Raw genomic sequence first — 16,031 nt, 5'->3', positions numbered from 1 at the left:
GCAGAAATGATAATGCTGTTGCTCTGAAAACCTAATTGAGTGATTTAGTCTCTCAGATTACATCAGTGGCAATGGAAAAAGTATAATTCTTACTTGTTAGCTATGTGTATATGTTTTTCTTTAAGTGCAAATAGAAATTAATTGCTACAAATTTTTAGTCAGTATAGATAAGATCTTAATGTTTAATCTGTAATGATCCAAGAGACTAATCACTCTTCTTTAGATAGAAGGTCATATGCCTGGTGCATATTTCTAGTAGAACTGTCTTGCGTAATGTATGATTTGAAGGTAACAGTTAATTTTCAGAAATATATGCATCTAAAATAAGGTAAACAAAGAACTTATAGACACATCTTCACATTTGTTTACAGTAAAAATGTCATGGTGATTGGACTGATACTCCCTCCAATCAGTAGCTGTGTATAAATGTAAAAGTTTAAAAGTAATTCTGTATTTTTCATGTTGGTTATTTCTTATCAATTGTATATATTTGCCACATGAAATTGTGTTCTAAAGTGAAGCATTTTATAAATTAAAAAAAAAAAAAAACTATCCTGCTCTTGCGTTTTATAAAGGAGCTAATGGATACTGGGGTCCCATTATAAACAAAAGCCTTAAAACTTGGTGAGTGCATCAATTTTTTTAAGCCCAGAATATTATGAAGTATTGATCTGCATCTTGAGATTGCACTCATATTGCAAAACACCATATCTATGTAATTTTATGAAGGATAAAAGGTAAAAAACAAAACCTTCTTGTGGTATTTAGCCATTATAAAAAGATCTGGCTATGTACTTCACTGCTCATTTTCAGCCACAGCACCCTTCAGCCCCAGCAGAGAGTCATTGTCAAGCACCTTTATTGAATGTTGATGCCCAGATATGGTTCATTGTCTCTCTTTTGTAGACAATTAGATGAAAATAACAAACAATTTACACTTACAATTGCTTAAATGTTTTCATTATATGGAAGCCTGTTGTGTTATTCTGCAAAGAGTTTGAGGTGACATTAGACATGGGAAAAGAACAGAAGATGGCCAATGTAACGTGAAGGCTCAAAAGGACAGCACTTTCCTATGCAAGTGTCAGATTTTAGACATCTCCCAAAGGTCAACAGCAGAGGCTGATCAGGGTCAGAGAGATTAGAGAGTGGTTAGAGAGAATATTGAACATATGCATTATGCAAGCGAGTGACAAGAACTGAACAGACATAATAGGTGTCCATTCATTAATCTTCCTAACCTGCTTTTCAAGAGAAGGGTCATCAGGAAGGTGGAGCCTGTTCTAGCAAGAATTGGGTGCAAGCCATGAACAGTCCCTGGACAAGATGTCACTCCATCGCCTGTTGAACACCAACACATGCTTGGGCCTCTTAGGCAATTCCAGCTTATTCAGACTGAAGTTTAATAAGTATTGATGTTTTAACATAGAGTGGTAGCTGTTGGTGTCACTCTTCTCATAGTGCTAGTGGCTGCATGGGGTTTACATGTATTTGTGTATATCAATGAGTTTACTCACTCAGAAATGTCATTGGTTCTTTTATTACAATATTCTCAGCAAGAGCAACTCATCATGCATTAAAAAATAGATAGCTTAATTCTTTTAAAAAAAAAAAAAAAAAAACGGTTTTATTATAAATGAAATGCTGATTTATTGTTATTTGTATACAGTAAACTGAAATTCAGAAATGCTGTTTTCACTATACTGCCACTCATCGTGTTACTCGCCCTGTAGGTTATGTAAAAGGTGAAATTAAGCACTGTTAGGAAAAAATAATCAAATGATTTGAGCATGCATCAGTCTGTTATTATAAGCCATGATAGAACCTAGCTGCTAAAGAAACAGAATTGCAGGAGCAAAAGTAGGATAATAAGCAGAATACAGGGTAGTGAAGGGGGATTGCTATTAAGTCCACCCACAATGCCAGCTATGAGCAAACAAGAAATGTATCCTTACCTCAAGGAAATTGTATTAAGAATCTGTGTTTAAATGTATTATTTCCAGTTTATTTTTGTTATTACAAGCATGCCAGAGAAACACGAAAGGCATGTTTTCTAATTAGAAAACCCTTTTTACTTTAAAGTGCACATATGTGGAGAGTTTTAATGCTTTTTTGTTTACAGTGGAACCCTGGTCCCCATTAGCTTCATTATAAAGTGCAAGTGCTGGCTTTTTTTTATTATTAAATAGATTCACTTTAGTACACAGCATCGTGAATAATTAATATATATCATGGTTGTGATGAAAGAACTTGGACTTGAAAAATATCGAACTTATCCTTGGATTAGTTTTTAACAAGTGAGAATGTGGTCCTTATCTATTTTAAAAGCAATTTGTCTGGTACATTTTAACTTGATGCTGCACATAAATTCCAAGCCTTTTGTTTCATCATACATCATATTTGTTTAAACCAAGCCTATTCATTGTGTATAGAGAAATATTGATTTCTGCCATCCACAGTAAGGTGTTTTCTAGTCTGAGGATTTTTTTGAAGGCAATTTGTTAATATCGCCATTCTACTTCTATTTTGCTTTCCTGAGCAATGTCCATGGACTGTATCAAATAGAAAATAAATGCAATGCCTTTTAAAAGTTATGAATGTTGGTATTTTTAATATTTTTAAACTTTTGGCTGACAACCCAAAAAGTGGACAGTTTACTGACAAGTTTGATCAGTTTATGCAGAAGTTTTGAGAAAGTTTTAATTCTTTTGATTAGGTTTGTGATGGATTTGCAGTAGAGGAATTTTAATTCAGTTTGCATTTGTAAAATCAGATGGTTTAGAAATTGCACGTGTTAACTGACACAGCTCGTTTACAGCATATTTCTACTGTAGAAATTCACAAATACGCCCTAGTTCTCAGAAAGCAATTATAACAAGTTCTTCTCATTTTTAATTGGTTCTTGGCCAATAAACTACTGCTTCTTTTATTGCAATTTAGATTTTTATTTTTTCAGGTTCATCCTTGATAATATTTCTGTCAAGCAATAATAGGCTAATTTAATACAAGTAGACTAGCAGACAGGCGTAGCTAGGGTTTTCAGCGCCCGGGGACAACTGAAGGTTTCGCGCCCCCTCCTGTTTGCCAAAATGCAATGGGGAAGGGAAAGAAAATTTTAAAATGGCGCCCCCTGAATGCTGCGCCTAGGGACAGATGTCCCTCCCTTGCCCCCCACCTAGCTACGCCACTGCTAGCAGCACATTCTATGGCAAGTGGATTATTATTCTGGTGGCAGTAAAAATGATTTCTCCATAGCTCATATTTTTTATGTTTATTTATGGTAAGAATCAATAGATACATTTCACTTTAGTAAATTTTGTTTTATGAGTGCCAGTCTTTATGTAATGGGCAGCATTGTGCTATTGGGGCTGATGTAGCTGCATTACAAATCCATTGTCCTGGGTTCAGATTTAACACCCATATTCTTCCTGTGTCCGTGTGTTTGCAGGTTCTGTTAATTCCAGATTGACTTGAGAGTGAGTGTTTGAATGGGCTCACTGATGGTCTGTTTTCTACATTGCACCCATGCTTCTGAAATTAGGGTCCAGACCAAGAAACTGGGTTAAGCATGAGGATAAGGGATTATTTGGGAATGTGATACAGTTGTCTTTTCTGTGCTGTTTTATAAATTTATTTAAGTGTTTGAAGAAAAATATAGAAATGTACAGTGACATGGCAAAACTATTAACGTAAGAAGTGCTTATGTTTTCAGCTGCATTTTTGATTACTTGTCATCTTGTTTAAGTGCATATTTGTATTACAACATGAATGCTTTAGAAGAAAGACAAGTTATTTTGGCAGCATGCATGCTAAACTCAGGACCTGCTTCTTCTGCCGTAAGTATTAATAACCTAGACATCAATATTAGTTTGAGTCCATTTTAATTTAATGGCTTTCAAGGGACTCTTAGTTTTAACCTAAAGCTCTAAGCAATGTGTATGTCGTGTACGCAGTAAGACTTCACTGAAATTGTATGTTCCAGTTGAATTCACATTCACATTCATGCCTTGTTTGAAATGTCTCAGGAAAACGTCTGCTTCTGGGTGTCATGTCATTTGCATACACTTTTCATCAGTTTATTTTTGCTTACTCAATGACAACATTTTTGTGTCTTCCAGTTAGCATAACTTGATGCACTGTCATTGTCAGATAACACCTTACCTGTGCTGCATCTTATACTTTCTTGACTGTGCTTTGCAACTCCATAATTTGCTGGTAGCTGTGAGTTTAATTGAGAAATTGCAAGCATGACTTTCATCTACCCAGGTCAGGGTCTTGTGAGCCAGTGTCTATTCTGGTAGCAGCAGGTGCAAGGTCATTTTTACAATAAATATACAGTAATATAAGATTTTATATAGTGAAAAATTTTTAATTTAATTCATAGATTTACAATATGATACAGAGAAAATATATATTTCTTTAATTGTAAGGACACTTCGGTCAATTGCGGTCAAGTAAAACAACGGAGTGCATTTTAAAGCATTAAAAAATTGCATAACATCATTATTCAAAACATACAATCTTAAAGCCACATTATTTTACAAAAGACAATAAAAACACTTTAAAGGCTTTAACTTTAAGCCACTATGATAAGCAAATAGTGTATGTGCATTTGACACAAGAAATTCTACACCAATGAATTTGGTGAAAAATGCCATATTACATGCCTAATCAATAAGTGTTCCTCAATGGCAGTACACTTTCAATGCAGAAGAAAAGTAATACACAGCATGTATAGTATATTGGTAATGACCTCTGAACCTTAAGTCTTTTCTCTCAGTAGAGAACTAGTAAAGTTTCCCAATCAAACTGGGAATCAGCAAGAGATTTCCACAGATAGAACTTTACTTTTTCAATCTGCACACTATGGATTTACTCTTTTTTGTATATTTCTTCATGCAGAACATCAAATAGTTTTAGTCATGATAGGAAATAACAGTTTTGCATGATCTAGTCTACAAATGTTAGGAATCCATTATGTAGTTGGAAGAAACCATCTTCGGACATATTCAGAATTTGGTCTCGGGATTTGAACTCTGTTGGCAACACAAAAACAGGTTATCAGTATCTATAGCTGAAAAAAGAATCTCTCTTAAACATTTGGATGACTTACCGCATTCTCTCGGTTTCTCATATGCAAACTGATCTCATTGTATTGCACACAGTTATCTGCTACCTGTAAGCATAAGGACATACACTTTAATTTCTGCATAAATTCATCAGTGAATTTCTGAATTGCCTAATCATTTCAGGGTTACATGGGAGTCTATGGTTGTCCTAACCATTTTGATGTTTTAATAAAATGTATGTCAAAGATTAATGTTTTTAACTTGAGTGAGATGGGCAATCAAAACAGCAAAACAGGAAGCAAAATCATGACACCACAATCTTTAAAATCCACACCATAATTTACAGCAATAACAACCCAAGTTCAAAACCTTAAAAATAAATGTGCAGAGAAACTAGTTTTCTCAGATCAACAAAATGCCTCTACTTTGAAACAAAGTGCAGGCAACTACAGATCATTTGGATAAGATGGTAGCCAAAATCATATGATACTGCATACATGCAAATAAAACATGCCCCTAGAGACCAATGGCATTATTGAACAAGTAATTATATGGTGACAATTTTACATTGTCACCAATGTTTGGCTAAATAATGGTACAAAAGTAAAGAAACAAAAGAACAAAACATGTATATTTACAACATAATCATGACCATATTCTCCTAAAGCTTTGAGGCAGTATTAATCAATAGGCCACCCTGCAACCCTACATGGATAGCCACTTTTACATTATTTTACATTGCTGTATTTAGAATCTTAGTCATGGTTTGCTTTTACATACCTTTGACCGCCAACAAACCCGTGTGGTCTGAGGGTGTGTCTCTTGGATGTGCAACATAGCATCATGGATAGTCAGAAAGAAGATGGAGCTCTTGATCTCATTGTCAAAAAATGAGCATTGCTCCAGCTTTTCAATAATATAACCTGGAGAATAAAATTGAATTTCAATGTGTGAGAGCAGCTGAGGTCATCAGTTAAACTGTTCTTTGCCCCATGCACTCAGCAGAGTGACCCTGGTGATTCATGGAAATTTATTTTGAATCGTTCAAAAGCAATTGTTGATAATAATGTTTTCCTTTTTGTACTTATTCTCTGTGCTATATTGTAATTTATATTTTAATTTAACTGTCAGTTTACCCAAAACGAAGTAACAGGTTTTCAATCACTCATTAGTTCTTTAGCAGGGCAAACAGGTGAGCTTTGATGTTTCACAAAGTTGTTTATAGTGAATTAAGGTTGCGTTTTTGATTGATCAGTCTGCTTACTTATTTTCTGCTGTGTGTGGGTTTGTGGGAACCCAGTGCATGTGTGAGAAGGGCCTGGTCAAACATTACCTACTTCTCTTTAGAAAGGAAAGAATTTGAGATCCCATGAAAATTCCAAAGGAAGTGCTTTTTTAGTCACCTGAATTGAAACCAACTTGCATTCTGATTCAGCAACAATCTGCTAGATTTCCCTTCAGATTTATAACTGAGACACTTTTTAAAATCTACATAGTTCTGTACCAATACTTCAGTTGCTGTTCTCTTTATAGTATAAAAGACTTTATGGCCGTTTTTTCTCTTTTATGGTAGTAATTATAAATCAGTGACTGTTGATGTTTAGAAAAATCGATGAATGAGTATTACATGTGGAATGTATGCAGTGTTTTTAGTTTATTATTAGTTTGTTAACTATATAAAGTGAATATAGAAATAAGCCCTAGATAAATAGATACAGTCAGGTCCACAAGTATGTGGACAGTGACACAATTTGCACAGTTCTGGCTCTGTACATCACCACAATGAATTTGAAACAAAGCAGTCCAGATGTAATTGAAGTATAGACTTTCAGCTTTAATGCAAGGGGTTTAACAAAAATATCATATGAGCTGTTTAGAAAAGACGGACATTTTTATACATGTTCCCCTATTTTCAGGAGCTCAAAAGTATTTTGACAAGCTAAGAATCATAAATATAATGATCATTTTCAATATTTGGTTGAAAGTCATTTACAGTCAATGACTCTGTGAAGTCTGGAACCCATGGCCATCTCCAAGTGCTGGGTTTCCACTCTAGTTATACTTTGCCAGACCTTTACTGCAGCTGTCTTCAGTTGCTGCTTATTCGTTGGACTTTCTGCCATTAGTTTTGTCTTCAGTAAGTCAAATGCATGTCCAATTTGGTTGAAGTCAGTTGATTGACTTGGTCTTTGAAGAATATTCCACTACTTTGCTTTGAAAAGCACTTGGCTTGCTTTCGCAGTACTGAATGTTTTGGCTCATTGTCCATCTCTACTGTGAAACATCCTATCAGTTTGGCAGCATTTGGCTGATTCTGAACAGATAGTATAGCTCTGTACACTTCAGAATTCATCTCGCTACTTCTGTAAGTAGTCATATCATTAGTAAACACTAGTGACTGACTTCCATTGGCAGTCATGCATGATCATGCCATAAAACTGCCTCCACCATGTTTCACAGATGCTGTGGCATTCATCGGAGCATGAGCCATTCCTTCTCTTCTCCGTACTCTTCTCTGTCCATCATTCTCATACATATTGATCTTAATTTCACTTGTCTAAGAAAATTGTTTCAGAACTGAACTGGACAGCTTTTTAAAAAATATTTTCTGGCAAAGTCTAATCTGCCATTCCTACGCTTGAGGTTTACCAGTGGTTGGCACCTTGTGGTAAACCCTCTCTCTTTACTTTCATGAAGTCTTTTCTTGATTGTAGACTTTCTCAATGATAGGCCTACCTCCTTGAGTGTTCTTGTTTTTGATTAAATGTTGTGAAGGGGGGCCTTCTTCACCAAGGACAGAATTCTGCAATCGTCCAGCACAGTTGTCTTCCATGGTTGTCCAGACCTTCTGATGTTGCTGAGTTCACCAGTATGTTTCTTCTTTTTAAGAATATACCAGATGGTTGATTTGACCACTCCTAGTGCTTCTGCTATCTATCGGATGGTTTTGTTTTGTATTCTCTTGCCTAAACCCATTGAGTTAATTCTGAAAGCCTACACTTCAATCATAAAACAATTTTTTCATTTCAAATCTATTGTGCTGGTGTATAATACCAAAACAATGAAAATTTTGTCACTGTCTAAATACTTATGGACCTGACTGTACATAGAATATTTTTTTAATTTTATTTTTTCAATGACAGAAAAGTACAGACATCAATAATTATAATTAACAGATATTCATCAATTTTACAGAAAAAGCCTAGGTAATGATGTGATCTTTACAACTGGAAATATTTTTACTTCCACTACTACTCCTCCTACTGTACACATAAAAATCATATAATGGTACTTCATTTGTCCCCGAGGGGAAATTAAAACTTTACAGAAGCTCATATATATATATATATATATATATATATATATATATATATATATATATATATATATATATATATATATATATATATGGTGAAATAAATAAATAAATAAAAGATGATAGTGCATGAACTGGCATCATATTAAAGGGTGGGCTGAAAGGAACATGAGAAGCCCCAGGGATAAGCCCTGATTTAAGAAGACAAATGTACAATGTATTTCCAACATTAAAGTATGTAAGTCAAAGGTAAAGTAAACATGTCCAGTCAAACCGGTAGTTATACATGCTACAGTGGCTTGATAAGGAAGACTGCTCTCTTGCAAAATAACATTACCTCAGTTTCAATTTAACATCTTGAATAACCTGTCTGAAGTAAATCAATAGCCAGCTGCATCAGTATAAAAAGCTATAAAGTTAAGTGCTGCATTACCCAATATTACTTAAAATGATTGTCACATGTTTACAATTTTCCCCACTCCAAAAAAACTACGAACATTTAAGTTTAATAAAAGTTAATTTTGAAAACATTTGCTGCTACTAATTATCAGCTATTCTGGAATGAATTGTTAGAAATACATTTAAAGCAAAAAACTTACTGTCACATCCAGTAACATAAATATTGACATCAATCCTGATGAATTCTTTAAACAGCTGTTAAAAGAAGAAAGCTGAATAAATAAATATAGTGAGGCCATTGACAGTTTAACAGCACAGCAAAAAATAAAAGCCAAAATTAGCATTTTAGTTAAATCAGATATGTGTTTCACAGAGAGGTAAATCGTTGGAAATGACAGGTTTCCCGCAAAGTTTGAAACCAAAGTTCTCTGTTGGCAGAGGAAGAAAAAGAATGTAATGCTGAATTTAAGCGCACAATAAAATCAGTCATTTTCTGGCTGGTGTATTTAACTAAAAATACACCATATTTAATGTATTCATATACAGTTGTAAATGACTGTTTTTCGGAATTCATGGTGTTTTCATCTACCTAAGGTGTCATGCATTTATCAGCTTATTTCTTGATAGCCTTCTTCATGTTTGAGGAATTGTGTCATCTTTCTGATGCTCATTCACTCTCTTCTTCTTTGGTATTTAAAGTTTTCCTCATTGTTTGTACAGTGGGCTTATTTGCAAGGTTTTCTCAGTACTTGAGTTGAGTGAGCCTTCCACAATAATAAAAAACTCTCCCAGTCTAAAGCTTCATCTTGTGCCACCAGAGTTCCTTTTTTAGCTCCTGGCTAAGATAGTTGTTTTTTATTCTCTGTACATAGAGAAGGGCCTGAGTTTGCACTGGGGTGTCTAGTGAAAGCAAGTCATGATAGATGCACTGTCTTTATGAAAAGAAAGTCAATTGCATACTGTTATTAAATACTTTGAATTTCCATATATACAACGTTATGATGTGAAATACTGTATATTAGAACTGATGGATCATATAGCCATCAAAGATGGTACAGGAAATAGGCTATGTTAATGTGGGATGGTACAAAGATTACTATTATTTTTGATTCCTAGAGGTATCTATAGCCAGTTGAACATCATAATCAACTTGGACATACAGGTAGCCTGTGTGGAAACCACATATAAATGTAGCATCACATTGCTCCACAGCTCTGGTTTAAAATTTCATCCTGGTCACTGTCTTGTGGGAATATGCACACCCTAGTTTTCTTCAATCATCCAAAAGATATGCACATTAGTTGACAAGTCCAAAGTAGCCCCATATCAGTGAATGTATACATGTTTAGTTTTATGCCCCAAGCTGGACTAATACTCTCTGACCCTGAGATCCTGATTGTCACTTCACATAAGGCAAGAACAAACATTGAAGGAGTCTGTAATCCATTAGGCTTGCCAGATGTGTAAGGCATGTATAGCACAATGTAATTCATAACAGCATCCTAAAACCACCTCACAACTGAAGAAGAGACTAGAATTGGCATACAAAACCCATAAGCTGCTCAGGTTCTGCTTTGGTGGGGATGCATTGATCAAATTAGTGTTGTGTTTAATTTGTCATTTCTCTGAAGAAACCTTTAAGTGAAAAAAAGTAAGTGCATGCAGCAGCAGGTTACTGAACCTGTGTAATTAACGCTCAGTCCTCATACTTGCTTCTTTTAAGACTGCTCTGTAAAACATGAAAAACTTTTAATAGCTGTTGAAAGATCTGTTGCCTGATGCATCTTGTACAGTTATCCCATCAGCAAGACTAAGAGAACTGCGGATGTGGCTGCAGTGCTGTAACCATGCATTCAAAGAAGCAAACTGTCATGTGGAATCTGACAGGTGCTGTGTTGTGATATGTATAAACCTACCTCTTTACAATGAGCACAATTCATTTTTGTATGATAATGTAACAATTCATTATGTTTCATAAGTGTAGAGAATAATAATGTTTTATTATTTTACCGCTTTGAGACCCTTCAGGGCTGAAATGTCCAGAAATGATACTGATGAAAAATCAAGAACAATGCTGTGCAAATAGATCCTGGGAACTTGAATGTTAGCTGGTAAATCATCATTCCAGTTTATTTCAACAGGAAAATCTTTGCAGTTTACAGGTTTGTCCAGCTCTTCCGGGTTTAGGTCATCTTCAGACTCGCTAAGGACAACAGCATTTGCTAGTACTAATCCTCTCTAATAAAAAAAAAAAATACATTATAGTATATAAAGGACCCCTTTTCCTTTTTAAAACTCCATCAGTGACATATTCAAACAAACAGTGAAAGTCTAAAGAAACTAGAAAGAGTGTCCTATTATTTCATAACCCTGTTATTTTAGAAATGTTTACATCAGTGGAGATGTTCCAGCATTCAAATGGTTTAATCTGACATATTAGTTTTGGCATATTTTCCTTTTGGCAATAAATGTTCAGCAATCTTTTAAATGATTCTGATGACTTACATAAAATGCATGCATTTTGCCCTTTCCTTCCACCCTTATCACAAATTTACGACATCGGACTTCTGTGTCTCAAGGTTCTGAGTAGGATTTACAGTCTTTTTAATGGAGTTCAAAGTGTTACAGGTGTAATTCTGCACTTACAGATGTGACCTGAAGCTCCCCCTTCTTCAAAAGCTTCTTCAGTTTTCTTAAAGCCTTATTACGCTTACGTAGGATTCTTAGCGGATTAAAGCCAACCTGAAAAAATATAGGAAAAGTGTTTTGGGGGAAGGAAGGTAAGGTTATACAATCTGCAATCACAACTGATTAAAAGGTTCTGTTTTGTGTTTAATCAGATCTCAAAAGCCCAGTCACATGTTCATTGCTCATTAATGAAATTGTTGCTTCGGATGAAGCAATAAGAAGAAGTGAATCATTGTGTGTGAGCTTAAATTTCACTTTGGATTTCAAAGTCAAAAAAAGTCAAATTCCACAAGCCTTCCTATCCCAGGTTGTTAATTTAAGTGCAGTAATTCCCAGTTCCACTGAACATTTTCATAACATTTAAGCACTACTGGTGTTTATTTTAAGGTAATTATACTCCATGAGGTGAAGATAAGCAAAAAACAAATTTTATAGTATAAAATATTTTATAAAAATGTGATGTCAAGGTAAGTGAGCAGTGGGAGAAAGCTCCTAATTTTGTATATTTTTATCCCTCACCCGTTAGATTGCAGAATCCCTCGACCATGGTAACCATGTGGAACCCTGTGGGGCATAATGGGAGTTATAATGCTGTGAGCCAGCCCTGCTGGGTCCCATGGGTGTCACCAGCAGGTGCTGCAGGGATTCACCATCCCTATGTTTTGGGACTTCCACTTGACCCGGAAGAGCTTCCTTCAGGTTATGCATTGGCACCGGAAATTCTCCTGGATCCGGTATAAAAGGAAGCCATGTAGCCTCCTCTGGGAAATTAGAGTCAGTGGGAGGCAGGCAGGCAACACTCACTAGAGGGAGTTGGACAGAGAGAGAGAGTAGAGACAGAAGGTGGAAAGAATATTGTTTCTGTTTGTGCTTGTATAACCTTGGAGAAACCCTTGTGAGGTATTTTTATAATAAAAGCCTCTATATTGAATCTGTGACTGCCTGTGTGTCAGTTGTATCAAGGGTTTGGGGCTCAGTGGTTCCCTAATCTTTCATATATATGTATGCACACATTTGGATAAAACATTATCTTGTTATATGCTTTATGTTATATGTGTACCAAGCATATCTTAGTCAAATTGGAAAATCTGTCTGACTGCAGTTTACCCAGACATGTTTTTCAGTAAGCCAGGCTAACTGGAAACCTGCCTTTTTCAAGTAGCATAGGCCATGACCCCAAATAGTTGTACAATGAATGCTAATAATATATTTCTGTCAGTCAGTTTGTACTTTCCTTACATACAACATGACAATGTGTACAAGGTCATTTCAAAATTTCAACTTTTACATATTTTAAGTATCCCTGAACACAATTTAATCACTTCTGGATATATAGATACTGCATGCACACACACACACTAAGGGGTTCGCTCCCTGCTTACTTCACTCGCCAATCCCCCCGGCCTGCGCTACGTGTCTGTATGTCACACGGCGCTTTGAACATTTAAAAGCCTGTACAGCAGCTGTCCTACTCTGTCTTTTATTTCCAGCCCCAGGTGTGGTTAAATCTCTTGGAATAAAGTGTCGTCTCGCGAGACATGAGTACTTGATATTTTTTAGTTTATAATTTAAAAGCGGAATAAGAATCTGAAAATCTAACAACATCACATTAAAGTTCCATAAATTCTGAAAAGAATGATACCAAACATATATATGTAGGTTTTAAAATAAGCATGATTTAAAGTGTGACATAACATCACATAAAATCGTTGCACAAAATCGTTGCACTTTTAGGCTTAAGATTGTATATATAGGGAGAGTAGATATATATATCACATTCAGTCGATTCAGAAACTATTCAGACCACTTCACTTTATTCACAGCTTGTTATATTGCAACCTTATACTAAAATCATTTAAATTGATGTTTTCCCCACATCAAGCAAATTCTCTGGAATGACAAAGCAAAAACAAGATTTTGGAAAATTTGCAAATTTATTAAAGACAAAAACTGAAATATCACTTTGACACAAGTATTCAGACCCTTATCAATAGGATTTGAAATTTGGCTCTGGTGCATCCCATTCTATTGATCATCAATAATGCAAAATGTAAACATAAAATAAACTAATGGAATTTCTGTGTAGCTGTTACAATTCAACTGTTCTAAAATTAGTGTAGTTTAGTTTTATTTTGTTGTGAAATGCATAAGAAATTGATCTTAAGTTGATTTAATCACTTGTTGCTCAACTACAGTATTTAAGTGCTCATTTTATCACAAGGGAATTAAAATGTGAAATCAGAGAGAGTGAATTATGTTTCAGGTTATGAAGTTGTTACTGATATGACAAGGAGATGCAAAACTCATGAAAGGGAGAGTGAGGATTACACACAGCAAAATGAGAGAAGACTCAGTAAAGGTCATCTTATTTGTGAAAAAAAATGGATACATTAGATAATCTTCTCTTATAAACCCAATGTTGAAACTGTAATTACCAGCACTAATTATACATTATCTACTTAAAAATGATTAAGCCCACTTATCATTTGTTTGTGAGTGTATACTCCCAAAATGTGGATGATGCTGGCTCAACAGTCATGAAATGTTTTTCTAATCTGGCAACACTAAGAGAAAAGCTGTTGTGAAAGATTAGAATGCAACATTGATTGTAGCAGTGTGGTACAGTAAAACAACTAAACCCTCTTACAGTCTTACCTATATTCTTTGATGCCTGTTAACTACCCATTTGGTTTTGTAAAGTATGTTTAAACAAATAGTACTTACTGCTGCTGTTAACTTTTCCCTGAAGAAGTCAATATTAGCAAAGAAAATTGGTGAAGGACATCTAAAAATCTTTACTCCTTCTTGCTCAAAAACCTATAAAAAAAGAAAAGTTAAGTTTAATAATTTCATAAATTCTAAATAAGATAAAAAAGACAGTGTCATACTGTTGTGGAGAAATCTTCAGAAAAAAATTAACATAGTCTTCAGAAAGGCAGTCAGAATTTAGACTTTATTGCACGGCATAGGAAACCATTGCAGAGCATATTTGCTAAGGAAAAAGTTCACAAGCTGTACCAGGCTCCAGCCTCCATAGTATGACAGAACTGACATGCAAGCAACATGGCTGCACTATTTTGTGAACAAATACTTGTTTGCATTTTTATTTCCAAAACAGCAGTTGTATTTAAACAAAAAATATTATACATTTAAATTATTGCAATAGAAAGATCTGCCCGCCCTTTAAATTTACTACGCCGAACTATTCCCTGACCTAAATATCCCTGTATGATATTATTTGTCTGCTTCATTTCTTCTCTCATTCCACAGACATTGAATTTTGTTGCTGCCCTTGCTGAGATATGCAAGTGTAAATAATGAGTGATCAATGTATAAATGCTTTTACTTTCAGCAAAAGGGACAGTCTTTATGTTGTTTATTATTATTAGGAAATTAACTTTTTAACTCCAATTAAAACTAACAGTTTAACAACAAATGACAATATGTGTGTGCCCTTACGAGAAACGGTTAACTCACTGCAATTCATATTTGTGTGTTAATAATCAAGTGGTTGTTTTACAAAAAGACGCTTTGAAAAACATAGCTATGAAGAACCTTGAAGGCTTGGCTTCATTCCTTAGAAACATAGCGTAGTATAAACCCTTAATAAGGAGTTTCTCTTTTGGCAAATTAAATATATCTGTTCATTGTTTAAACTCTCTTAGGCCATTATAGTGTAACAGAGAAGACAGCAAGTTGTTGCTGTAGTTTGAATGTTGGCCTAGTCAATGCTTGTATGTACATTTACCCTATGTCTGTGCAGGTTTTGTCTAAGTACACTGGGTTCCATATCTCAAAAGATGGTGTGATATGTTAACTAGTAAATACTCAACCTTGGTCCGAGCTTGTGTGCAAGCAGGACTTACAGGGGAATGGCATCTCATTCAGTTGTTGCTGCTGCCTTGTGCCTATGCTGCAGGGTAGGTCCTCACACCCTGGACTGTATAACTGGATTAATCAATTACATAGATGGATGACTCGATGGCCTCAAGGAGATGGACACTATATCTGCAACATCAAGAGCAATATTCCCACCATGGACAAGGGTACCAATTATTAAATTATGTCTACTATTAAAACTTGTGTTGAAGTTTGCTTGCATTCTAGTGGAAGTCACAAGAGGTCACCAAAACAAAAAGCAATCAAGTTGAATGATCCAAAATGATGATTTCAATTGATTTCTTTATCTTATTGATTTCTACACATCTGTCTACAAGTTATCCAACATGAAAGGAAAAAAATTAGAAATGCTTATAAAAACAATGCTAGCTTGAAAGCCCGGGAAGAGTAAGGCAATAGAAATAGCAATTTGATTACTTCTGTTCTCTCTTTCTAGAATACTTACAAAGTAAAGCATCCATGAAGGCAAGTTCACAGGCTCATAATGTGTATAGATTTTCATTTTGTATTTGGACTTTCTGAAAGCTGTTGGTTTTAGTAAACTGTGCAACATTTCCCCTTTTATTGAATAATGATATGTCTTTGTCCATATTTTCAATTTGTTACTTTATTCTTGAAGACTACTTTTATTTTCTGTTCATTTTTACTGAATTTTGAAA

The 16,031-nt window shown here is 35.0% G+C and overlaps 1 protein-coding gene across 9 annotated transcripts in view; it reads right to left on the bottom strand.

The window, feature by feature from the left end:
- Window positions 1–16,031, bottom strand: part of LOC114660381 (chloride anion exchanger-like) — a 147,365-nt gene that overhangs the window by 96,114 nt on the left and 35,220 nt on the right. Inside the window, exons 15-21 of one of the 9 annotated variants that reach the window (XR_007933628.1) lie at window positions 14,197–14,289; window positions 11,431–11,526; window positions 10,795–11,022; window positions 8,985–9,039; window positions 5,850–5,992; window positions 5,114–5,176; window positions 4,877–5,036 (exon numbers count right to left, since the gene is read on the bottom strand). The exons of 1 other annotated variant lie outside the window; for it this stretch is intronic. Coding sequence is in view for 7 of the 8 variants with exons in the window: in XM_051919768.1 (XP_051775728.1) it covers window positions 5,010–5,036; window positions 5,114–5,176; window positions 5,850–5,992; window positions 8,985–9,039; window positions 10,795–11,022; window positions 11,431–11,526; window positions 14,197–14,289 (705 nt within the window). In the remaining variant the exon portion in view is untranslated. Of the gene's footprint in view, window positions 1–4,357; window positions 5,037–5,113; window positions 5,177–5,849; window positions 5,993–8,984; window positions 9,040–10,794; window positions 11,023–11,430; window positions 11,527–14,196; window positions 14,290–16,031 lie in introns of those variants that run through there. 7 more of the 9 variants (XM_051919768.1, XM_051919785.1, XM_051919781.1 and 4 more) reach the window with 7 other exon arrangements.

This window comes from Erpetoichthys calabaricus, chromosome 1, assembly GCF_900747795.2.
Source record: "Erpetoichthys calabaricus chromosome 1, fErpCal1.3, whole genome shotgun sequence".
Classification (NCBI taxonomy): Eukaryota; Metazoa; Chordata; class Cladistia; order Polypteriformes; family Polypteridae; genus Erpetoichthys; species Erpetoichthys calabaricus.
The sequence above is the reverse complement of the archived record's forward strand: the minus strand, read 5'-3'. Positions and strand labels throughout refer to the sequence as shown.